Genomic DNA, 26,341 nt, shown 5'->3' with positions numbered 1-26,341 from the left:
CCTGTATGTGAACAAAGTCTGTGCTCCCCACGCACCCTGTCCCTCCGCAGTCCTCTGCCTGTGACTGTAGCCAGGGACCGGGATTCTAGAGAGCACCTGCTCAGCCCTCTGCACCTGGGGCCAGGCCCTCGTCACCCTTCTCCCTGACCTCCCCACCATCCCTCCCAGCTACACCGAAACATCAGGGAGTTGCTGTTTGTGCCCAGAATGCCTCCAGGAACCTGGTTCGCCCAGGAGAGGGCTGCATTAGGGACAGCCGTGTGAACACACTTGCAGACCTCTGAATAGCTCTTGGTGACTCAGGGTGCGGGTGGATGGGTGAGGAGGTGGCCCTGGAGAGGGAAGGTTCCAGAGGGCCCCCGGGCTCCTCAGCCTTCTGAGTTTGGGGATGGGGAGCTCAAGTGAAGCTTTCTTGGGCTGCGTGTACACTCCAGACTTGCCTGGTGGGGAGCCTGGTGGCACCCTGCTCTAGGACACGGCAGGCTGCACGCCACCACACAGGACCGGAGCAGCCACAGGAGGAGCTCAGAGATGCAAAGCTCCCAACGGGAACCCAGGGCCCCTCAGCACTGGGGCATGGCGCCTGAGACAGGAGGTGCTACCAGAAAGGACACATCTGACAGTGGAAGCTTTATTTTTCAACCTCACAGAGACACAGAGGACAGAGGGCTGGACGCAGAGGCTGAAGGAGGCTTGTGCACGTGAGCTTGGCAGTCCTGTTCCAAGGGGCAAACCTTCTGGCTGCTGTCCATCTGTATGTCCTTCAGCTGCACCCAGTGACCACACCCACCTGGCCCAAAGCATGGCCAGCCCACCCTTGGCTGCAGGCCCACCCAAAAGCCTTTGACAAAGGAGGGTTTACATTTCTGTAGGTCGTTTTGGAACTTTTAAATTAATTTTCTAAATAGTAAAACCGCTTGGATTTTGTAAGTACCTGGTGAGGTCCTCAGGTAAATTAAAAGGGCTTTTGGAAAAATTCCCATGTCTGATCTCGCCTAATATCTGACAGATGCCATCAAGAATAAGCATTAAGGTACAAAAATACTATATATATGTATATATAAAACAGCAACAAAATGAAACCACACTGATAAAGCAGACGAGCCATGCCAGAGAATGCAACATGGTTGAAGTTCAATGCATTTCTGGTCCTGGCATCATCTCCCATTCTTTAAGGAAACAAATACTTTAAATAATTTAAATAAAAGTTGCAGGATGATACTTAGTGTCTCAGAATTTAAGAGGGTGGGACATTCCCACACTTCACCAGCACGTCTGGTTGTGTGTGGTCTCCCGAATGTCCTTCCCCTGAAGCCAGCTCACGGTCTGTTCATTTGGTTTTGAAAGGAGCTTGGATTTTTCAGAAGACCATCAAATAAAAGTGGTAAAGAGTTTTTCGTTGGTATTAATTACCAAAAAAAAAAGCCTAAGACCACTAGTAAAAATGTTTCAATGCCATCACAAAAGACAATACAAAAACCAAAGTGCTCAAATCCAAGGAGCAGTAAACTTGCCCAAAACATATAAAAGCTTTAAATATAGTTTAGTATATACAAAACTCGGTCAGAAGAATTTGAGAAGATTCTTCAGTTTAAACGAAGAGCTTGTGGGGAAACACTCAGGAGCCCGACCCTCGGTGCCCCGAGGACCCGCCCCCCAGCCCTCATCCTCTCGGGGCCTCGGGCGCAGCATGGAGGCTTGCTGAGGAACCACGGCAAGGAGGGAAATGTCAGTTTAGGCGAAGTTTTCAATGAGGAGCGCTCACTCCTCAAATTAAAGGGCCTTGCCAGCCACCAAAGCGGCCACTGAGGTCCGAAGCCGCAGATGTCCTCGCTGCCTGTGCCAGTTCGAGGGTGAAGCGTCTTCGGGTTTCGGAGCCTGGCAGCGAGTGCGCCACGCATGCAGGCCTAGGCCCCCGGGGCGCCTGAAGGCTGTACAGCTGAACGTGAACTTATACACATGGGGACTGTGCTGGGACAACCTAAACTGCGGGGGACGCCAGCTTGGGGAAGCAACAGCCTGCTGGAGTACCTGCACGCGCAGAGGCCCACACAGCTGTACAGAGACCTGCCCTTGACGCTGGGATATGCGCGGACACTAACCTGGGCGCCCGTCCCAGGGTGGGGCGCTGCATCTCCCCACGTTCTAAGGCTTCGCTTTTAGCCAGAGAGACGGTGCCAAAAGGGAAGCTCTGGGTGAGTAGCTGTGCCAGAACCAGTCAGGGGAGCCCAGTGCCTGGTCATAGGCTCTGGGCTCCGGGGAGGGCCGGGACCTCCCACAGGACTGGAAAGCCGTTCTCTCGCCCTTCCTGGCCAGCTCACACTCGCCCCTGGGCTGACCTTTGCTGCAGTGGTTTCAGAGCCACCGGCCGGGCTGAGAAACGTCTGGGTACGCTGCCCTTCTCTCTCCCTGCCTCGCTGGGCCCTTTTCCTGCCCCTCGGCAGTGAGGTCGCAGGAGTTTCATGCCATGCTACACCCAAGGTCCTGCCAGACTCCTGGAGCAGCAGGCCGGGCCAGGCAGCTGGAGTCAGGTCGGAAACTTGAAAACCAAAACCGATTTGGGAATGGCTTTTGGCCTTCATTCTCTGAAAACTGGCCAGAACCTTGCGTAGTGCTGTCTCCCTGCGGAGGCGCTGGTGGATCGGAACTTAAAATACATTGCTGAGACACAAGGTGTAGACGACCATCCAGGTCCCTTCTGTGTCACCTCAAGGGGCAGAACCAGTGGGGCACGGGAGACCCATATTCATTTACGAAGTTTAAATCTGTTTTGAAACTTTAACCTTTCCTAAAAAAATTTTAAAATGATCTCCCAAATCTCAACTTTGGAAGTTCATCCAGCTAGTTCTGGCCTCTTCCATATGCAAAAGTATTTCTTTTTCTTCAAGTACATCAGAACAGAAAAGGAAATCCATTTTGATTCCGTCCAGTGAGTTCATCCCTCACTGCGCAGACCACCCTGTCAGCGACTGACACAGAAGCTCCACTTCCAGCACCCTGCCGGACCGTGGCCTCTGCACAGGTGCACCTGCGGCCCCTTGGAACAGCCTTTGCTAATGCTTGCTTTCTAGATAAAGAAGCGTTGGCTTAAATAAACAAGATGTTCCATTAGACAGATTTCTCTATTTATAGCTTGTCTAAAATGTAATCAGTGGTATCTTCTAGTTCTGAGCAAGCCTTCAAAAAAAAAAAAAAAAAAAAAAGGCCCCTTGGTGTACAGATTTGTTGACTGTTTCTGGAAGATTCCTAAATGAGCACTATGCCTTAACAGCTCATCTGCAAAAGGAATAACTCATCTGTAGTTTCAGGAGTTAGGAGAAAAAGTGGCCTACAGTATCCTTACTCAAAAAGAGCGGTGTGAACTCGCTCTCTGAAAAGCTCCCTAACCCTGTGGTCTGCAGAAATTTGTTTTTTTGTTTGTTTGTTTTTTATCAAACATGAAAGAGCACAGCCAAACTCTATCGTAAAGGCATAGCTTAAAAGAAGGTATTAACTAGATAGGGAAGTCATCAATTGGTTAATTCTGTCTCTAGAACTTGAGAAGTTGGGAAAAAGGTCACTGAAACATTTCAGAAACAGCCATGTACGTGAACAGGACAGAGGCTGGAGGGACACCTTACCACTGGAACAGCCGGGAAAGGCCCACCCGCCGCAAGGTTCAAGTTCAAGAAATCCGGCCGTCCAGGGTGCTCCTATGTCTCCGTTACACTCACAGTCTCTTCCACAAACTAGTATTCAGAAGAGAACGAAGTTTTCACTTTACTCCCAACCATTGTCTTTGATCATGTGGGCAAGCTCAATAATAAATTTTCCTTCCTTATATTTCTGACTGCTTTCAAAGGCATGTTCCTTGAAAAAAAGAAGAAAAGTAGAAAGGTTTCAGGACAGAATCAACTTCACTTTTCAACTTCATTACACTCTTGGCAAAGAAAACAAGCATATGGGGTCAAATCTCCCCAGGTGTCCCTTGTTCCACAGACCAGGGCCAGGGGAGGGGTCTGTCTCTGTGATGAGCCTGGGCACGGAAGGGCAGCCCACCTCTACTTGTCCTTAACCTTACAGATCCATTTCACAGGGAAAGGGTAATTCAAGTTTGTCCCTGAGCATCTACCATGAGTAAGACAATCCGGGGGGGAGGGGAGGGGAGTGAGATCCTGCTTGCAAGGACTGCAGGTAAAAGGCCAGTGGAGGCCACTATAGCTAGCACCGGGGGGTCATTTAAGATGCTGGAGGGAGAGAGAAGGCCCGTGGCTGGGCAGTGAAGGTAGAAATGGAATGGGGTTTGGCAGGGTGTATGTGCGTGCACATACAGGCCTCTTGGAGCCCATCTCCACGCCGGGGATTGTGTCTCCTCATGTGTGTTGAGGCATGTGGAGGACAGGAAGTCAGGCATTCCAGAAAGAGGAAGCACAGGCATCCCTGACCAAGATGACCAGAATGGCTGTAGCGGACAACAGGCAGGCACCAGCCACACCCAGACGCACCTCTCAGGTGCCACGGCTGGCGCTGGTCGGGGGCACAGGAGACAGACTTGGGAGTCAACAGGAGGGGTGGGGCACAATGGCATCAGGGAGTGTGGGGGGGGGGTTGGGCGGGCAGAAGCTGCCTGTGGGCCAAGCCCCAGGTGGGCCGGTGAGGCCAGGCCTTGCTGGGGGCCGCCTCAGCCACCAGGGAGTGTCTCCTGCATAGGTGGGCCGCTCGCCTCCTGCCAGAGGACCCTCGGAGGGCAGGGCCACATGCCCACCAACCAGCATGGCTGTTACCCACGTCCCACCTCCGGGAGTCAGGGGAGCGTGGGTAAGACCATGTGAGGACCTCCACGTTCAATCGGCTAGAAAGACACTCTACGACGAGAACAAGGGACACTTCAGGCAGGAGGTCTTACTCCTTTGCAAATTTTGCTCCTGACTAACACGTGTTTCGGAACCGCGGTGAGTTGGCGCGGGCTCCGTGGGCCCGGAGTGCACAGGTACTCACATATTTCCACCCCAGCGTGGTTTTGCAGTTTTCACAGTAGATGTCTGCGACCGCGTGCAGCCCAGTAAGAAGGACCCTCTCCTCCGCTGGACCACAGCCCACGTTGACCCTGCAGGGGAGCAGGTGGGACTGTGCTGAAGACCAGAGGCCCCGCCCCGCCCACCACCACCCTTGGGGGAAGGATCAACTTATTTCTCCAGAATCCCAAGATGGGATGGGCTGTGGGGGCCATGACCACCATCCTGCACGGAGCACCGTCAAAAATCAAACCCACCACAAATGGGTCACAGACCATGCCTCATGTGGGAGCTAGGTCTCAGGTAAGAGCACACCCTTCCCGCAAACTCTCCCACTAAAGAGAGCAGAATTCTTTAAGCTATCAAAACACTGGGTCATTCTAGGGGCACCTGGGTGGCTCAGTCATGATTCCCGGTTCCTGAGCCTGCTTCCCCGCCCCCTCTGCCCCTGCCCCCCCCCCCCCGGCTCGTGCTCTCTCAAACAAATAAGATCTTAAAAACCAAAACCAAAACCGCTGGATCATTCTGGCTCATCAAGGAATTCTGCAGTCCAGCTTTATGTGACCATTGTGCATGGATGGACAGGAGCACTGAATGTAATCGGACCATGGACACAGCCATGTCCACAAGGCCAATGGCAGTACTCACACAGAATTGAAGAGGTAGGCTCGTCCCTGACTTCCCTGAAAAGACTGCAAAGAAGAAAAAAATTTTAACAGATGTACTGCGGTAAGAGGAAAAGTCTGGCATTTAGGGATGAAGATGGAGAGACTGTTTCAGGTCACGGACTTCAACGTGGGTGGAAGGGCCACCTTGTAGGGCATTTCGAGCAGCACTCAGGGGAGCGCTGACCACAGGCCTACAGGACCCCAGACCCACAGAGGACCCAGAAGTCAAAGCGCTCCTAGAGCCCCAGAAGGGCCGCTCAGTGTCTTGATTCTCTCTGCTGGACTAGCTCCCGTCAGTCAGACAGTAGGGGGAGGGGACATTCCCATGCTTTGCCATTGAAACTGAAAGCAAAACCCCATCCCAAGATGACGCCTTCCTTGGACGAAGGGACGTTCCGATGACATCTCCCCCAGGAAAGTGCTTTAAGCCAAGGAGCAGCCTGTAGCATACCCACGGAGTCTGGGATGATAATGGAGGCAGGATGGGGCACCGCTGGGTCAGTTCCAGACTTAGCGCCCGCACCCTGCACTCTCAGCAACAAGAGGGAATATGAGTTCCCTCGTAGACAGACGGGGGGCTCGTCTGCTTTGGTGCCAGGTCCAAATGACCGAGCAGAACACAGGGACCTCAAAAATAACCAAATGAAGAGAACTTCTTTGAGTGCTTTTTTAGTTTGTTTCTGTTTTGGGGTTTGTTTGAGGTTTTTTTGCCTACCACCTCAGCACAAATTCAAAAAAGACTGTGAGGAATGTTGACTGGAGCAGAGGGGGACAGGATCTGTAAATGGAAGAAGCACACGCTGTGTGACCAGCCACTCCACTCCTAAGGATTCACTGTCAAGACAAACCAACCGGAGCACACAGGGAAATGTGTGACAAGATTGGTTACTGGTAAGTATTTGCAATTGCAAAAGCATGGCACACGTGGGTACCCACACAGTGAGCAAACGAAAGCACTCACATCCAGGACACATGCAGACATTAAGAAGGGGACGGAAGCAACTGGGCACGAGCGTGTGTGGTGAGAGAGTCACACTGGGAAGTGAAGGAGAGCTGGCCATGACACGCTGTGCTGTGCCGTGTTGTGGGGGCCCTTCAATTAAGGGGAAAACCACAGGGCACCAGAGTGGCTCAGTCAATCAAATGTCTGCCTTCGGCTCAGGTCACGATCCAGAGGTCCTGGGATCAAGTCCCACATCGGGCTCCCCGCTTGGTGGGAAGCCTGCTTCTCTCTCTCCCTCTGCCCCTTCCCCTCCTTGTGCTCGCCCACTCTCTCACACACTCTTGAAAAAATAAAATCTTAAAAGATAAAGGGAAAACCATGATCTTATAGGCCAGAAAGAGACCACATATGCCACACAACTAACAGAGACAAGCAGAAGGAATGGAGTCAGGGGTGAGGAGGGGAAAGCAGATCCGTCCCGGCCTCCCGTGCACACGACACCGCACTGTGCTGGTTCCTGCGGTCCCTTGCACGGGCACAGACGGCAGCTGCCCCTGCTGACCAGGGACACACATCCACTGGAGCAGCACAGAGACCCTCATGCTAGCCACTAAGGGGCCACTGGGGGCCCTTTGTTACTGCCGCATACCCTGGCCTGAGGCTAGTGGGTTTTGATCTAAACATACAGCTTTCAGACTTAAAAAAAAAAAGAAAAAGAAAAACACTTTTTAAGAGTTTTCCTTTCCAGGGGCTTTCCAGAATTAAGAATATTACTTTATGTCCAGTTTAAGAAATAATCCTGTTATGGGCTTCTCCTCACATCCGTATTAGCCTTCAGTTCTGTAGACGGATTTTCCTAATTCTCTTGCCTGCTCTTCAAATTCTCCGCCCGCACCCCTATAAATCCTTATTTTTAAAAAAAAATTTTTTAAGATTATTTATTTATTTGACAGAGGTCACCAGTAGGCAGAGAGGCAGGCAGAGAGGGGGGGGAAGCAGGCTCCCCGCTGAGCAGAGAGCCTGATTCGGGGCTCGATCCCAGGACCCTGGGATCATGACCTGAGTCAAAGGCAGATGCATAACCCTCTCACCCACTGAGGCGGCCCACAAATCCTTATTTTTTAAACAGGGCTTGGATCCATGATGTGGCAAGATTTGTGGGTGGGCGTGAGACAGAAGTCAGACTAGAGCAGGAGGTCTGCGAACTTCCATAAACGAGGGCCAGCTGAGAAATGTTTTCAGCCCTGGGGGCTGCGAGGCCTCTGCGGTAAGGATGCTGGTGCTCTGGCCAGCCCGACAGCAGCCACTGGTGCTGTGGAAGCACACAAATGTGGCTGTGGCCCAATAAAACTTCCTGGGAACAGGTGGGGTGCCGGGGGTGGCCCACAGATAAAACCAGAGCCTTCTCACGAGACCCGCCTGCATCAAGGAACGGCTCCCTCAGGCCGGGGCATCACTGACTAATGACAAAGATAGCCCTCTTCACAGCTTCCCTCATGGGTATTTTTCTAAAAGATCCAATTTTTCCCATCCCCCCACGATACCCTGTTTTCTTCTTAAGTATTCCGAGTTAACATTTAATTTCCTCATTATTGGACTCTTTCCACAGATCTTCTAGACTTCCTTTGCTCCTTCAGTGTTTCTTGGTCTTATGTGAACTCTATTGCTCTGACAAATAACCTACTCATCTTGCTTTCTGTGATTTTCTGTCCCAGCTGCCTAGCCCTCCAGCATCCACCCCCTGTGCCAACACTATGCCCAATGGCACACCAAGATCACAGTCATACCGAGATAATAAGATAGCAGTCAGTCACACTCAATCACGCACAAAACATTCATCAGTGCTGTTCAGAAGGCCCTAGACTACTAGGACGCCACCAACCCCGGAATTCACATGTGGTCAAATGTCCATCTGGTAGGGAGGTACAATCACAGTGACCGGGGGCCCATCGCTCCCTGGACACCAACCACTTGCCTTGGAGATCAGCTCATCGTGGTTGGCCAGGTGGGCTCTGCAGTGGACACAGCTGTAGGTTCGGTGACAGTTTGGCAAATAAGCTTGGAACGTTTTGGATTTTGTCATCTTCACCATCTCGGCTGGGCGCTCCTCGCTCAGCTCAGGGCTGGCACTGGACGGCCGGCGGCTCTGCTGGGCCCTCTGACAAGAGAAACAGCGGAAGATGCACGCAAGGGCCGTCGTCGTTCAGAGGGCGTGTGGCACTGTCCACACAGTTGGGACGAGAGAAAAGCGTCACAACCTGTCAACCAACCATGACAAAGCACAGGGTTATGGAGGGGACAAGAGACTTCGAGGAGGGATGCCTGGGAATTGTGTGTTCCCAGGAACAGGGTGGGGAGAGGCAGACCCAGAAGATCGAATTCTTTACTATTTGTCACGGTTTCATTCTAGATGCCATTGGAAGTGGCGAGTGAACTACTTTTACATCCAGATCACTTGAGAAAAACATCTGATTTAGTGCATTTTAGGCTGTGTGTGACTTCTGGAAACATAAAGGAAAAAGCAGCCAACAAGCCTCCCGTCTGAGTGAGCCCAGCAGCAGGATGGCACACATCTTGTTCCAAATCCTGGAATTAATGACTCAAAGCACCGTGACATTTATGAATACGCAAGAGGGATCCAGTTTAATTAATCGTGAAGAAGTTACATATCAATCCAGAAACAAACCCTTTATATGCTCAACTGATTTTCAACAAGGGCACCGAGATGATTCAATGGGGAAAGGGCAGTCTTTTCAACAAACGGCGCTAGGAACTGGATATCCACATGCAAAACAAAAATGAGGCTGGACCCTTATTTAACACCATATGCAAAAAATAACTCAAACTGGATCCAAGACCTAAATGTAAGAATGAGGGGTGCCTGGGTGGTTCAGTCGGTTGGGCATCTGCGATCAGCTCAGGTCATAATCCCAGGGTCCCAGGATCAAGCGTCGCATTGGGCTCCCTGCTTGGCAGGAAGCCTGCTTTTCCCTCTGCAGCTCCCCCTGCTTGTGTTGTTCCTGCTCTGGCTCTCTCTTTGTCAAATAAATAAAAATTAAAAAAAAATTAAAATAAAAAAACAAACACACAAAAAACCCTAACTATTAAAAAATAAATCAGTGTAAGAATGGAAACTATAAACAGTTAGATGAAACCACAGGGGAAAGCATTCACAACATCAATGGGGCTTGACTGCCTGCAAATGACGGGGAAGGCCCAGACACATATTCAGACTGATGGATGGTAAAGTGAGAAGGAAAATGGGGCAGAGCACCTGTAGAACACCAAAGAAAGAGAAATAAAAGTATTAGAAGTATCCAGAAGGGGATGGAAAATTACCTTGCAACAGAACAATTTCCTAAGTAGAACAACAGAACCCAGAAGGCAGTCAGGAAAGGTACCTTTAAGGTCCTGAAAGACAATGATGGCTATTCCAGAATTCTACATCCAGTGAAAATATCTTTCAAGAATTCCGGAATGATGTTTTCAGACAACTAAAAAGTTTAACTTCAGCAAAGTATCATTAGAGGAAGCGCAAGGATGTGCTTCAGACAAAAGAAAAACAGCACTAAACGTGAGAGTCTAAAAAAAAGAATGGGAATGAAGAAGATGGTAAGTCCGTGGGTAAACAGAACAGCAGTATCTTGTAGAGCTTTGAAGAAATAGGACTGTGTGGGGCGCTTGGGTGGCTCAGTCAGTTAAGTGTCAGACTCTTGATTTCTGCTCAGGTCATGGTCTCAGGGTCGTAAGACTTGTCTCAGGCTCCGCGCTGGGCATGGAGTCTGCTTAAGATTCTCTCCCCCCCAGTTCTCCCCTAAAAATATAAAAGAAAAAGAAAATATATCACCATAATACAAGAGCACAGTAACTCAGGGTGAGAGCTCTGATGAAAACTTTCTAGAGTCCTTGTATTATTCAAAAAAGTAGCTATAAGTATTGGTTAAGCTTCAGATTCTGGGAAAGTAAGGATAAATGTTATTTTGATTACATTTCTAGAACAACAAAACCTAACTGTATAATTCCAAACCTACAAAGGGGCGTATCAGTGAATGATAAAATGTCAGTCTAAAAAGACGCAAGAAAGTGGGTGGCCCAGCTGAGGGAACATGCATCTCTTGATCTTGAAGTCGTGAGTAACAACTCACCTAGACTTAATTTACAAGAGACATACCTCAAAGTAAGGACACAGAGTGGCTAAAAGATAAGGCTAGAAACCTGGGTGGTGGCAACACAGACATAGGGCTTATAATTATTTGCTGGCAATAGATTTGTCTTATGTATTATATATATGTGATTCACAATAAAGAAATTTAAGTAGTAAAAGGATTGGGCATCTGGCTGGCTCAGTTGGTAGGGCAGTACTCGATGTTGGGGTTGTGGGTTTGAGACCCATGTTGGGTGTAGAAATTATTTTAAAAAAAGGTGGCTAAAAGGGCGCCTGGGTGGCTCAGTGGGTTAAAGCCACTGCCTTCGGCTCAGGTCATGATCTCAGGGTCCTGGGATCGAGTCCCGCATCGGGCTCTCTGCTCAGCAGGGAGCCTCCTTCCTCCTCTCTCTCTGCCTGCCTCTCTGCCTACTTGTGATCTCTGTCTGTCAAATAAATAAATAAAAATTTTTTTAAAAAAAATCTAAAAAAAAAAAAGGTGGCTAAAGGACCGAAAAAGTAGATACTCAAATGAAAAAATATTAATACATTAGCACTTCCCTTAAATAAATATTTAAGGGAAGACTTTTGCTAGATAGAAAAATGGGTTACTTCATAATGATAAAAATAGCAGGAAGAAAAATAGCAAGTGTAAACCTTATCACTTAATAACATAGCCTCAAAATATATAAATCAAACACTGACACAACTGCAAGGAGTAAGAAATAAATCTTCACTCAGAATAGGATTACTGGGCGTGCTTGGCTGGCTCAGTCATTGAGCATGTGACTTTTGATCTCAGGATTGTGAGTTTAAGCCCCACACAGGGCATAAAACTGTTTAAAAAAAAAAAAAGAATAGGAACACTGATTATAGTGTGTAAATATGGTATAATTATTACATATTTATATTATACTTGAAACATAGCATATATAGTATAAATACATTTCTCTTTTACTATGCCTTTCAGTGACTGATAGAACAAACACAAATGATTATGGGCAGAGAGGATATGCAAAATGTGATGAACAAATTGGACCTAAAAGACATGGAGAAAACTGTAAGAACTGCAGAACCCACATTCATGCACAGCATGTAAACATTTACAAAAGCCCACCCTACAAGTCTCAAACTTAAAACACAGTATATTCTCTGACCACAATACACTTAAGTTAGAAATCAATAAGAAAACCTAACAAGAAAAGTCTCTGGGGGTGCCTGGATGGCACCAGTGGGTTAAGCCTCTGCCTTCAGCTCAGGTCATGATCTCAGGGTCCTGAGATCGAGCCCCGCATCGGGCTCTCTGCTTGGCAGGGAGCCTGCTTCCTCCTCTCTCTCTGCCTGCCTCTCTGCCTACTTGTGATCTCTCTCTGTCAAATAAATAAATAAAAATCTTATAAATAAAAAGAAAGAAAGAAAGAGATTCAAAGATACAGAGAACAAATGGTGGGTTACCAGAGGGGACAGGGTGGGCAAAGTAGGTGAAGGGGATTAAAGGGTATGAACTTCCAGTCACAAAATAAAGAAGTCATGGGGATATAATGTACAGCATAGAGAATATGGTAACTTTTTAATGACTTTGTATGGGGACAGGGGACACTAGATTTATGGTGGAGATCATTTCATAATATATAAAAATACCCAATCAATATTATATATAGTTAAAACTAATAGGATATTGTGTGTCAATTATTCTCTCGCATTAAAAAAGTATAATCTGAGGAGAGAAAGGAAGGTATTTCTATATACTCATGGGTCTAAGAATGGAAATTAAAAGATCTTTTTATTAATATTATTAAACAATAATAAAATAACTACTTTCTAGTACTTAAAGGGAAATGTATAATCTTACAGGATGTAGACTAGAAAATAGGATAGGTTGAAATGATGAGCTAAACACCCCCCCCCTTTTTTTTTAAGATTTTACTTATTTATTTGAGAGCGAGCCTAAGCTGAGGTGAGGGAAAAGGAGAGGGAAATGCAGGCTCCCTGCTGAGCAGGAAGCCCAACGACCTGAAGGAATCTTCAGAGGATTATGCTAAGTAAAAAAAAGAAAAAGGCAGCCCCCCAAAGGTGACATACTGTATTATTCCATTTGTAGAATATTCTCGAAGTGACAAAATCATGGAAATGGGGAACTGACTAGAGGATGCTGGGGGTTAAGAGGGGGCTGAAGTGGGTGTGGATGTCAAAAGGCAACACAGGGAATCTTGCTGTGACGGGTTTTTTTTTTAAAGGTTGACTTTTTTTCCCTCAGAGAATTTTTTAGAATCTAAATTCAATTAATTAGCATATAGTGTATTATTAGTTTCAGAGGTAGAGTTCAGTGATTCATCAGTCTTATGTAACACCAGTGTTCATTACATCACGTGCCCTTCGTAATGCCCATCACCCAGTTACCCCCTCCCCTCACCCATCTCCCCTCCAGCAGCCCTCAGTTTGTTTCTGATGATTTTAAGAGTCTCTTAAGGTTTGGCTCCCTCTCTGATTTCAATTTTAGTATATGTGCTGCCGAAGCGAGCACTCCCTCTCTGATTTCATCTGATTTTCTTTTCCTCTCTTCCCCTCTGATCCTCTGTTTTCCTTCCTTCCTTTTTTAAAAAAAAGAAAAAAAATTTATTTATTTGACAGAGGGAGAGAGACAGAGGGAGGGTGTACAAGCAGGGGGAGTGGGAAAGGGAGAAGCAGGCTTCCTGTGGAGCAGGGAGCCCACTGTGGGGCTCGATCCCAGGACCCTGGGATCATGACCCAAGCCGAAGGCAGATGCTTAACTGACTGAACTACCCAGGCATCCCTGTTTTGTTTATTAAATTCCACATGAGTGAGATCATACCATATTTGTCTTTCTCCGACTTATTTCGCTTAGCATAATACCCTTTAGTTCTATCCACATCATTGCAAATGGGAATATTTCTGTTTTTTTGTGATGGCTGAGTAGTATTCCATTGTGTGCATGTATACACACACACAGACCACATCTTCTTTACCCATTCATCTGTCCATGGACATCTAGGCTCTTTCCATAGTTTGGCTGTTGTGGATGTTGCTGATATAAACATTGGGGTGCACGTGTCCCTTTGGATAACTACATCTGTATCTTTGGGGTAAATACCCAGTAGTGTGATTGCTGGGTCATAGGGTAGCTCTATTTACAACTTTTTGAGGAACCTCCGTACTGTTTCCAGAGTGGCTGCATCGGCTTGCATTCTCACCAACAGTAAACACCCATCTTTAAAAGTTAAAAAAAAAAAAAAAGTAGGGGCGCCTGGGTGGCTCAGTTGTTAAGCGTCTGCTTTTGGCTCAGGTCATGATGCCAGGTCCTGGGATCGAGCCCCACACTGGGCTCCCTGCTCAGCGGAAAGTCTGCTTCTCCCTCTCTCTCTGCACCCTGCTTGTGTTCCCTCTCTCACAGTCATTCTCTGTCAAATAAATAAATAAATCTTTTAAAATATATATTCTTAAAAATAGAAGTTAAAAAAGTAACAGAGAGGAGTGTCTGGGTGGCTCAGTCAGTTAAGCGTCTGCCTTCGCCTCAGGTCATGACCCCGGGGTCCCGGGATCGAGTCCCGCATCAGGCTCCCTGCTTGATGGGAAGCCTGCTTCTCCCTCTCCCACTCCCCCTGCTTGTGTTCCCTCTCTTGCTGTCTTTCTGTCAAATAAATAAATAAAATCTTAAAAAAAAAAAGCAACAGAGAACACAAAGAAAATATAGGGAAGGAAATAAACAGGAAAAAATGTAATGTAACAGGCAAGGAAAACATGCAAGAGAGGATCAACGAAGCAAAAAGTTTGTTCTTGGAAAAGGCAGATAAAACTGAGAAAGCTCTGTTCCACTGATTTGGGGCAAGAGGTGGGAGGGAGAGATCGGATAGAAGTAATAACCTGGCAGAAATGGAAATGGGATATCACTTTTTTTGGATGAGATTTATAGGGTAAGAGGATGTTGTGATCAACTGAATGTATCTGAAAACGTAAATCACACAGATAAATTCCTAGAAGAAATATAACTGAAAAATAGGACTCAGGAAGAAACAACAAACCCGAACAATGTGATAAACATTAAAGAAATGGGGATGACCCAGCAGCTTGACCTGATACCAAACCTCGATGAGGGTAGCGCAAGAATGAAATTCGCTATAATTTTCTTCTCATGAACCAAGATGCAAACCCCCGAAATCAGTTTACCAAAGGGAATCTAATACTATTTTAAAAGGATAATAAAATACAATTAGGTTGACTTTATTACAGAAATTCAAAATCATTTCACGTTAGGAAATACAGTTAATACAATGTACCACGTATTGTTCTCTCCATCTGTTTATCTCAATAATGCAGAGAAAGCATTTGACAAAACCTAACATCCATTGACAATTCTAGCAACATTCTGCGCAGACTAAGGAAATAAGGGAACTTCCTTATCTGTTAAGAGACATCTATAAAAACGGAACAACCCACAATGAACATCAGCTTCTCGGGTAAGATTTAGAAAACTTTCTCTTTGAGATCAGGAATGAGCCTCTACACCACCATTTCCACACAGCCCTACCCGCCCCCCCGCCAAGTTCCAGCCAGCTCTGCAAGACAAGGCAACAAGACAAAGATCAGAATAGAGTGGCGCCTGGGTGGCTCAGTTGGTTAAAGCCTCTGCCTTCAGCTCTGGTCATGATCCCAGGGTCCTGGGATCAAGCCCCACATCAGGCTCTCTGCTTGTCAGGGAGCCTGCTTCCCCCCTCTCTCTGCCTGCCTCTCTGCCTACTTGTGATCTCTGTCAAATAAATAAATAAAATCTATAAATAAAATCTTTAAAAAGGGGGGGGCACCTGGGTGGCTCAGTGGGTTAAAGCCTGTGCTATTGGCTCAGGTCAGGATCCCAGGGTCCTGGGATCGAGCCCCACATCATCAGGCTCTCTGCTCAGCAGGGAGCCTGCTTTCTCCTCTCTCTCTCTGCCTGCCTCTCTGCCTACTTGTGATCTCTGTCTCTCAAATAAATAAATAAAATCTTTTAAAAAATAAATAAATAAAATCTTAAAAAAAAAAAAGATCAGAATAGAAAAATATACACTTAGGCAACAGTGTTACAGTACAAGAATAAATTCAAAGACCTGAAACATCTTTACAGAGAGAGCATACGTTTTTGAGGGACAATCAGGAGTACCTAAATAAATGGAGATAAACCAAGATCAGGACCGGAAGATATTGTAAACATATTAATTCTCCCCAAAGTGATTTTTATTTTTATTATTTTAACTGTATTTGTTTTTAGAGATTGTATTTATTTTATTTGAGAGAGAGAGAGCATGAGCACAGGGGCAGGGGCTGTGGGGGAGGGAGAATCTCAAGCAGACTACATGCTGAAGGTAGAGCCCAACACAAGGCTTGATCCCATGACCCTAAATGATCATGATCAGAGCTGAAACGGAGTTGGATGCTTAACCAACTGAGCCACCCAGACACAGGTGAATTTTATTTAAGTAATTTCTACACTCAACATGGGGCTCAAACTCATGACTTCAAGATCCGAGAGTGGCACTGTCTGCTGACTAAGCCAGTGGGACGCCCCCCACCCCCAGAAGTAGTTTTTAAATCCAATGCAATTAAAATCGGGGCACCTGTGGCTCAGTGAGTTAAAGCCTCTGCCTTTGGCTCAGGTCATGATCCCAGGGTCCTGGGATAGAGCCCCACATCGGGCTCTCTGCTCAGTAGGGAGCCTGCTTCCTCCTCTCTCTGTGCCTGTCTCTCTGCCTACTTGTGATTTCTGTCTGTCAAATAAATAAATAAAATCTTTTAAAAAATGCAATTCAAATCAAAATCCAGTAAGATGTGTTGAGTGTGTGTGTGTGTACATGTGCATATGCAAGCCAGTGAGAGGCAGCGAGACTGGATTCTAAAATTTATCCTAAAAGTGTCTATAGGGGAGGATAAATGTTTCCTCAACCCTCTCAGGGTCCCTGACTGGGTCTGGAAATTAAACTGGCAAAGAAAGATCAGCAGGCAAAAAGCACACAGATCTTATGGAATGTTTCCACAAGAGAATGAAGAACCAATAGCAACAGAGCAGGAAGCTTTTCTATCACTTAGACAAAGAAACAATTTATTTGTGAAGAACTAACAAGTTAGAGGTCTTTCGTCAAGGGGGTATTCTGTGGTGAAGAGTAACTAGAAAGAAGGGTAGGTTTAATAAGGTTGTGCAGAATTCTTGGCCCCAAATTCTCTGTCTCTGATAGGAAGGTCTTCCCTCCTCCTCGTACAGGGAGGACACCTTTCCCAGGAGGATCTTATGACCTGTGTCAGGGAGTAAGGGCAAAGGGAGAGGTCAGAATGACCTCCTTCCTTCCGTCATTTTCTCAAATCCCTCCAGCTTAAGATAGTCAACATGCATGGTGACATATTTTAGTGTAGTGTGTCTTGAGCCCCATCCTGTCAAAGGTCAAAACCAATGAGGGCGCTCTCGAAGAGCGTGATGGAAACACGTTTGCTACGTGAGTCTGACAGAGAGCCGTCCTGCCATTTTCCACAGTCACGGGGGACAGAGCAGTGCTGGCAGGGGACAGAAAAACAGGCTGATGGGACTCGAAAGAGAACCTAGAAACAGACCTATGCCTAGAAGGACACCAGATACAATGACAGTGGTAACACAGCTCACTGCAAGAGAGCAGTTTCCTAAAACGGTGCTGGACGTTATGGATACCCATCTGTAGGAAAAGGAAAAGGTGGGTCCTATTTTATACCAGAAACAGAAATTAATGGTTGTCCCATTTCCCAACAGAGAAAATCAGCCAGCAAGAATATCGTGGAGGAAAGTTCCACACAAGGGACACACACGAACGCCTACACATCTGTCTTCCAAAATGAAGCTCTGTTTCTCTCTCCACTCAAAGTCTTCTCAAGCAAGGATTAAGGGAGCCTCTGAAGAAGTCTGATTGTATTAGATATTCCCCATCAGGGATTCCCAAAACTTTAACCTTTTCAAGCCATCACATTAGCCCTGATACATTCTATTGGGTTTTATTCGTTGCCCAAACTACTGGGCACTCTGAATCGGAATCCTGGCATCCCTCCCATATTTGAGGTTATAGGGATGGGGGTCAATCCGGATGGATCCCACCCACAGCAGCCCAGCTCCCACCCCATGTCCCACACGGGCCACACAGGTATTGTCAATCCACACATGCAACCTCCCCCACCCCCACAATTTGGTGATGACTCATAAGGAAGGAAAGAAAAAAAAAAATTTTTTTTTTTTTTTTTAAAGTAGGCTCTACACCTGAACTCACAACCCAGAGACTGAGAGTCCCACGCTCTACCAACTGAGCCAGCCAGGCGCCCCTGACCTGACTTCTTACTGAACTCATGTTGAGTCTGGTTTCATACCTTCACCTGAGTCTTTCCCCTTTATTGAAGGGAGTCTTCAGTTTTGTCCCTTCTTTCCTCAGATTCCCTCAATGAAGACTCTAAAAGTATGCGGTAGGGACGCCTGGGTGGCTCAGTCCATTAAGCCACTGCCTTCGGCTCAGGTCATGATCCCAGGATCCCAGGATCAAGTCCTGCATCGGACTCCTTGCTCCGGGGGGAGCCTGCTTCTCCCTCTGCCTCCCACTTGCCTGCTTGTGCGCACTCTCTTTCTCTGACAAATAAATAAATAAAATCTTTTAAAAAATAAAAATAAAAAAATAAAAGTTCGCAGTAAAGGGGCCAAGAGACAGGAATCTCAGACTATTCACGAGCTGCCTGGTAGGTCTCAAGAGTCCTGCCCCTTTAGTGGCAGAAACGCTGCCCCCTGTGACTGAATGGAGAAACTCCCAGAAACTCCCTCCAGCCTTGAAACAAGGGATTTCAGGGTGCCTGGCTGCTTCAGTTGGCAGTGTGTGTAATTCTTGATCTCAGAGTTGTGAGTTCGAGCCCCATGCTGGGTACAGAGATTACTTTAAAAAGGGGCAGGGGGAGTTCACTTTTATTCATAATAATAAAGGGGGTAACACCTCTTATTTTTAGCTCACATGCAGTTCCCTTTGTATGGGATACCACCTTTCAAAGTGGCAACTCGCCAAGGCTTTTCTGTTTATCGTGAATTGCTCAATGACACAGCTGTGTGTCCTTCCACTGCAGGCCTCCAAGGATGGCCTTCGCCCCAGCTGACCTCAGCCTGAGGAGCGGCCAGTGTCCCGAAGGCCTGTCTCTGGAACCGCCCTCCTCATAGTCTCCTTTCACCTCGACTGAGCCTTGTCCTTGCTCAGCACTCACGGCCAACCCTTCCAAGGCAGGAGTGTGCCTTACATATACACACTCCACCGTCCCCGTCCTGACTGCCACCCCTGTCGCCACCCAGCAGAGGGGGCCCAGGCAGGGCAGCGGCCAGGCCTGGATCTGTGGTTCCGGAGAAGCATTTTGGGTGGTGGTTCCACTAGGCTTCTAAACTGGGTATCTGCTGGGGCGCTGACAAGATCGCGGCCAAATTTTCAGGCACCCAGTGAGCAAAATGGGCTTTTACAACATAGAGCTACTGGCGAGTTAGGAGCCTCCGTGAAGTCATAGAAAGGCCGATGGGTCCTGTGAATCACGTTTACTATAGGACATTATGTTTCCCCTGGGTTTGGAGGGCAGCAACCATCCCCCCCACCCTCACAGAAGATATTACTGTGGGGTAATTTTTTGGAGCAAAAGCAATATTCTGGATTCCAGAAATGTCTCTCCTAAAATAAACACGCATAATTATTTTAAGAGAACGTGAATCAGGCCCATGTCCATATGGTGCTGTTACCACACTTCGAAAGACAAAAACATTGAGAAATAAAGCCCCAGCCAGGCAGCTCTGACATTTCCGGGATGGCATGGAGGCTCCTGAGGGCCCCACACCCTGGGCCTCCCATTCCCCCTACTCTCCACACCACCTCCCCACCCTGCCACTACCTGGTGACAGGCTCAGTCGCAGCCCTCTACTTCCCCCAGGAAGGAGGAGGAAGGGAGGCACCAGGCATTCAAAGCATTTAGCCAGAGTTCATGGTGGAAGTGGGACCCCGGGTGAGTGGCTCGGGCAGGGACATCCACATCTTCCATGGAAAAGGGAACATGGGGGCTCTGCAGAGACCCCCCCCCACCCCCTGCCCCCCCCCATCCAGGCCAACACTATTCTAAGTAGCAGACTTCACAAGAACCAGACGAACTGGCAGCAACCCTCGGAGGTGGGGATTCTCCTGAGTCCCACTGTGCAGATATGAAAACTGGGGCCCAGAGAGCTTAACCAACCTGCCAAGGTTGCACAGCTAGTAAAGCAGTGGATTCAAAGCCAGAGTCTACACCCTGGACCGCTGTGCCTTGCAGACACATGAACCTATGTGAACTTCATTCATCGAAGCAAATTAAAGGGAGTTTGGTAGGTCTTACAACCTAGCAGATGGGCAAAAATTTTTAAGAAGTTGCTATCACCACTGGCGAGGGCTGGCTGTGCTGCAGCCATCTGGTAACACCTGTCAGCGCTCTTGGGCACACGCCCCTGGACCTCAGTTGGGGGCTAGGAAGCACGGGGAAGGTGACTCCCTTTTCACCATTTGCTTTTTGAACAATTTAGATTTTTTAAAAAATATTTTATTTATTTATTAGAGCACACAAGCAGGGGGAGTGGCAGGCAGAGGAAGAAGCAGACTCCCCACTGAGCAAGGAGCCTGATGTGGGACTCGATCCCAGGACCCTGGGATCATGACCTGAGCCGAAGGAGACGCTTAACCAACAGCCACCGAGGCATCCCGGTGACTTTAGATTTTTGATACCGAAGGTATGTACCAACTACTCAAACTCACTCTCTCTCTCTCTCAATCTTTCTCTCTCTCTCTCTCACACACACACACACACACACACATACACACAGCACAGGTGTGGAAAGGCCTGGAGGGATTCACGTCAAAGGGCAATGGCAGGAGGCCAGTTTGCCTTTGGTGGAACCAGCTTCCCTTCACACGCGTGGTCTGCCTTCTCACTGGCGTTACAGGATGAAACACTCTTCTCCACACATTTCAGGGACTGCAGGCTTGGTGATCAGTGGACCCACTGGGAGGAGCAGGATTTCCTCAGTCCTACCACCTGTCTGTCTGGCCCCAGATGAAGCCCCACAGCCTCTCCAGAATCCGGGCAGGGGTGTTTGTGCAACTTCAACACCTCATGGCCTAGCTCCTCTGCCCTCCAGGTCCTGGCTTCACCCCTCCACCCCCCTGCCTTAGGTTCTGCCTCCACCAACTGTCTCCTGCAAGGCTAATAATTAATGTGTTTGCACTGAGCCCTTCTTTTCCAACAACCTGTAATACATTCTTTTGTATTTCTCCCACTAGTAACAAAGTTCCCCACAGTCAGGGCCTGGGGACACTTCCTAGCAGAGTTTACTGGCTTGCTTGCTATTGACAGGGGGAAAGACCAAGTTGCTAGCTACACGCACACCACTGCCCTTCTCACTTGAAAGGGTGGGACCCAGAAGGCTGATGGAAGCAGGACACACGGCAGGATAAGGACATAATCAAATATTTGAAGGCCTGTGTTGGAGCAAGAGAAGGAAAAACCAGAGATGCAAAAAGCAATCGAAGGGGGCCAGTGCTTGGGGGTGAGAGTGCCAACACTGGGAAGCCAGGTGACAGCACAAGGGACCCAGGAGGGGAGGTTTGGCAAGAGACAGGCTGCTGGGGGTGAGGGGGGACAAAGCTGCAACAGAGCTTGGCTCAAACTGTGCCCCGTGTTTGGTGGCCAGGGAACTGCAAGCCAAGCTGTTGCCTTATCTGTAAAATGTGGGTAAATTGCGATTCACAAGGTGGTCCAGACAATCGCACAAAAGGTCGTGTCATCGTTATAGGACAGCAGGACAGAGGGATGGTAAGCGCATCTCCCCACCAGGAGTCCTGGTTCTGGTTCTGAGGCTCTTCAGGAGCCAGATTAAGAGGATGTTCCCTGGGTGGGGACGACACTGTGTTGGCTCCAGGATTTCCATCTCTCTCTCACCAGCAGACAGCTTTTCAGAGGGTTTCTATCACAGAAGGAACAGGGACTTCCTTCCTGAATCCAACCTCTGCTGTCCTCTCCAGAACCCTTAGCCCTCTATGTCTTGGTTGTTCAGAACTTTCTCCAACCTCCCCCAAAATCTCATGTCAAGATTTCCACTCCCTAGAGGTTTCACTGATTAGCAGATCTAACTACTTTTCTACAGATGGAAAACTAAATGAACCTCAAATGAAGAGTTTGAGAGGAAGATTTCCATTGCTGCTGCTTTTTTCTTTTTCAAAGTTTTCATATTTTCTACAAACAGAGGTAAGTCACTACGTAGCTCTAACAGAACACATGGAAAAGGCAAAAATAAAAAACCCAGCAAGTTGAGGACAGGTGTCATTACGCAGTCTGCCGTGCCCTCACAAATTAAGTGATAGCAATAAATAGGCAAAATGGACTTAGTTAACCAGAGGGCTTTTCTCCCTTTCTTGTGTCGGGGCTCTGAGGCTAACAGAATCTGTGTTATTCAACTTTGGCACAGCAGCTTCTTGAAATGCCAATTTTATATCTTCCTGGCATTAAATCCACCCAGGCAGATTCTACTGGCAACTTGACCTCAGCATTTCAAGCACTCCCAGTGGCTGAGGATTGGTTCCCCACGTCAGAACAGCTCTCTAGGACGAAGTGGATATATACGCTACTGAATAACTAAGAATACTGCCTCTTCATATTCTAGTTTCTCAGTCTCCCGGGGGTGCGGAGGGATACATTCAAACTCTATGGCAGCCCCTCGCCCTCTCCACTCTCTGTCCCTTGACACTAGGTTCTTGTGAAACTTAGGGATGACAGGCAGGAAAATCAGGAAGAGATTTTATAGGAATGCTGCTTCCAATCTAAAGAGCTTTACACATTCCAAGGCTTCAAAATGGTAAGATTTAATGTCTGGACTTAGACTACAAGAATGTCTCCATTTCAGTTGCTCATGTTGGCAAAAGCACCATGACAGGAGAGGGTCGTTAACACTGGGGAACACTAGGCGTGGGGCATACCAGGGCTATCTGGACTATCCTTGCAACTTTCACAGAAATCTAAAGTTATTACAAAACAAGAAGTTCATTTAAAAAGCAAAGGCTACAGGGGCTCCTGGATGGCTCAGTCAGTGCAGACTGTGGCTCTTGATCTCAGGGTTGTGAGCTGGAGCCCCACACTGAGTGTAGAGATTACTTAAAGATGAAATCTTTAAAAAAAAAAAAAAAGAAAGAAAGAAAGAAAGCAAAGCAAAGCAAAAGCCATTGCTCAGATTGGTAATTAAGATTATTCAGCTATTTTTTTTCTTAAGTGCCCAAAAGAAGCCAGACTCCGCGCTACAGGTCTGTGGTGGGGCAGGATTTCGCTCTGGTCCTACCCCTGAGAGGTTCCTGCAAGGAGAAGACACTCTAACCCTGTGAGATGCAAGGGAAGGAAGCATAAGGGTCCAGGAGAGCTTCAGTATTAGCATTCCTCAAGTGTACCACGACTGTCACCCAAGAACCTGGGGCCAGGGGTAAGAGGGAATCAGCACACAATTACAAAACTCAACCACCCCAGCATCCAGCACAGCTCCTGGCACCGAGCAGGGACTCTTCTACTAGAACGGAGCAGAGGCTGGAGCGTGCACAGGTGTGGGAGAGAGCCAGGCTTGCTCAGGTGAGGCACCTGGAAGAGTTCCCTAGAGGAGGTAAGCCTCCTCTTGAGGCTTGCTTAGTTTAGGAGGGAGGTGGGTGGAAAGAACAACATTCTTGGCAAAGGAAACAACAGGTTAAAGTGTGTGTTCTGGCCAGAAAGAGGAAGAAGAAATGCAACTGAACAAAAAAGCTTGGGGGTGGGGAAACTGAGGTCTTCCAAAGCCATTATCTTTGCAAAATGAAATTATAGCCTTTTTTTTTTTCCCCATCCTGGAACTCAGCACATTATCTGGACATCAAAGATGTCAATCAGAGGCAGGCCTGGGGGAGGGGGACCCTACTGAGCAGGTTCCCCAAGCTATGGCTCCTGCAAGCTGTGCTTAAAAAAAAAAAAAAATCCTAGTGCTACAAGCAGGGAACTGATACAGAGAACAATTCATTTTAGTCACGATCTTTCTGTGGGTAACTCGAAAACATCCCCCTCTTCTAATAAACATTCCTAGGGGCCCTCTTTTGTCCTCATTTCACTCCGGGTCGCAACATTTTTTTGTTGTTGTTAAAGAGGGAAAAGCCCATTACCAGCAGGCATCTAGTTCATTCTCTCTGTAAATTTTTTTCGTGGCTGAAGTGGGAAGGAGGCAGGGAAGGGAAGGAAGAAAGGAGGGCAAAATCAAAGCTCAGGCTTTGTGGTCTGCTCCAACACGGAGTGAGCCAAATAACAAAAAAATCCAATCAGAACAAAAACATCCACAGGTGCGGCCCGCTCGCGCCCCGCCCGCCGGCCCGGACGCCCAACAGGTGCCTCCGGGCCCCGCCCGCTGTCGCAGGAGCCTCGGGTCGCCACAAAGTAGCCGCCCGCGCAACAGTGTCCAGGCCCGCCCGTACTCACGGCCGCTCGGCGGTCCGCGCCCCGGCCCGCAGCGCCCATCCGGCCCGGGCCCCGGTCAGCGCGGGCTCGGCTCTCAGGCGGCGCCGGCGCGGCCCGGGACGCGCTGCGGCCGTTGGCGCCTCCGCAGGGCGCGAGGCATCCTCCCGCCGCCGCCCCGCGGGCCGCCTGCCCTTTGTTTTGGAGCCGCGGCCCCGCCGCGCCGCCGTTAACGGCCTCGGAACGCGGCGTCGGCCAATCAGCGCGACCCCCCCGCCCGCGCTCCGCCCCGTGCCCCGCCCCTCCCGCGCGTTCCCTCCCCGCGCGCTCCGCGCCCCGGAGCTGGACCCGCTCGCACTCGACCGGGCTGGGCGGGGGCGCACGTGCCGCGGGGCGCGCCGCGCTCCCATTGGCCGGCCTGCCGAGCGCGGCCTCGGAGCCAGCCTATGAGGGTTGAAGGGCCTAGGGGCGGGGCCCTGCGCGGAGGGGCGGGCCCTGGGGCGGGCTCAAGGAGGATCGCAGTGCGCAAGCGCGGTCTGTTCTGAACTTGGGTGTTCAGCCCACGGTCTTCGCTCGCAGGCTTCCCCCGCGGTGGGGAGCCCGCGGGCCACTCGATCTCTCCGCACGCCTGGGTCGGCTCATGGACGTCAGGGCCGCAGCTTCCGGAGCCGAAGCGGGGCTCATGGGTCGGCCGTGCGCAGGACTTGGGCTTCCCTGGCTGGACCACTCGCAGACTCCGTTCCCAGAATATGGGGTCCTCCGCGCTCGCCCACTCCATCCTCCTCATCAGTCACTCTGCCTGAGAACCTCTGCATCTGGCTTTCTGCTCCAGATCGGATTCAACAGGAAGCTCCATACTCCACGTGGCCCTCCTGGCCCCCCCAGGCAGCCCATCCCATCTTCATGTCCACACCCCATCCCTCTATGACTCTCAAGTCATTATTTTTTTGGCCCCACAGCTTTCCACTATAGGTTGTTTCTTAAGTTACATAATTTTTTAAAAACCACGGTGTTGAGGTCACAATGTATATAACATTTTTATAAATAGCCTTCTTTAGATCTTGTTTCTTTTTTGCAATGCAGTGTATCTGTAAAGATCTCTCAGCGTCTTTGGATGTGCATCTGATTTATTACCGTACTTAGAAGGTCTCTGGATACTATCCATTTGTCAGAACTCAGCCATTCTCCTGGCAATGTCTCCAGCTCCCCCTCTTTTACAAACCTGGCTGCAAAGGGGGAACTCATGATTGTTTTTAAGATGCACTTTTCAGAGGAGTGTTAGCAACTCTTCATTAACTGTTAAGTCTTTCATAGCTTCTATTTCCAACTTTCAGATCTTCAGTTTGCAACTGAGTGTAGGGGGGCTCCTTTCTCTTGTAAAATTTAGAGATTCCTTAGATTGTCTTAAATATTATGCTTTTGTTGTTTTTGCTACAGCAAGTATCTTAGCCAGTCCTCTATTGAAAAAAATCCCAATTTTTATGTGAGTCAACGTTTATGTAATTTTGTATCTTGCTTCGAGAAGGGGCATTTTACTCTTACTGCAGTTTTTAATGAATGATTTTAGTGGCTGCAGAATTTTGAATTTAACATATCCAAATAACTATGTGCTCGTTAGGCACGTTGATGATTTCTGCTCCATTTCTTTGGATTCCTGCATTCTTGGAATATTTTTGCACCAGATTTCCTATTGTGCTTGGCATTGTGGTTCCTAGCTTCATCCTCAGAAATACATCTTTTCCTTAAAATCTAAGGGATTGATGCATGTGATGCAGGTGAATCCTGTACCCTGGCCTGTGAGCTCACTGCCCCCTCTCCTGCAAGAATTTTGCCCTATGCATGATCCCCAGGATGGATCCCTTTCCTGACCACTGACCAGTGCCTTTTAAATGTTTTTAACTATGACCACAGTAAAGAATACATTTTATGGGTACAAAGTTTCTATGAGAAATTTGGAGGGTAGTGTGGATGACTGCACAACAATGTAAATGTATCAATGCTACTGAACTATACACTTAACAGTTAAAATGGAAAATTTAAAGCTTTAAAAACCCATTTTACATTATAATCTAGTACACATACGTATGAAAAAGTTTCACGA

The 26,341-nt window shown here is 48.1% G+C and overlaps 1 protein-coding gene across 1 annotated transcript; it reads right to left on the bottom strand.

Moving 5' to 3' along the window:
• Positions 1–617: 617 nt before the first annotated feature.
• YPEL1 (yippee like 1) lies at positions 618–24,458 on the bottom strand. Its single transcript, XM_045065262.1, has 5 exons — positions 24,265–24,458; positions 8,581–8,863; positions 5,643–5,686; positions 4,978–5,086; positions 618–3,849 (listed from the first exon to the last, which is right to left on the bottom strand). Exons 2-5 carry the CDS (start codon positions 8,695–8,697, stop codon positions 3,760–3,762), a joined length of 360 nt encoding a protein of 119 aa, XP_044921197.1. The 5' UTR covers positions 8,698–8,863; positions 24,265–24,458; the 3' UTR covers positions 618–3,759.
• Positions 24,459–26,341: the final 1,883 nt, after the last annotated feature.

This window comes from Mustela putorius, unplaced genomic scaffold, assembly GCF_011764305.1.
Source record: "Mustela putorius furo isolate JIRA1106 unplaced genomic scaffold, ASM1176430v1.1 tig00003858_pilon_pilon_pilon, whole genome shotgun sequence".
Taxonomy (NCBI): domain Eukaryota; kingdom Metazoa; phylum Chordata; class Mammalia; order Carnivora; family Mustelidae; genus Mustela; species Mustela putorius.
The sequence above is the reverse complement of the archived record's forward strand: the minus strand, read 5'-3'. Positions and strand labels throughout refer to the sequence as shown.

What these genes read in the sequence shown, in the direction of transcription:
- YPEL1 (XM_045065262.1), bottom strand. Translation starts at nt 8,697, where the DNA reads ATGGTGAAGATGACAAAATCCAAAACGTTCCAAGCTTATTTGCCAAAC. An exon ending in ACGATGAGCTGATCTCCAAG is followed by an intron (nt 5,687 to 8,580) that starts GCAAGTGGTTGG and finishes TCTTCTTTGCAG; the next exon opens with TCTTTTCAGGGAAGTCAGGG. An exon ending in GCCTACCTCTTCAATTCTGT is followed by an intron (nt 5,087 to 5,642) that starts GTGAGTACTGCC and finishes GCTCCCCTGCAG; the next exon opens with GGTCAACGTGGGCTGTGGTC.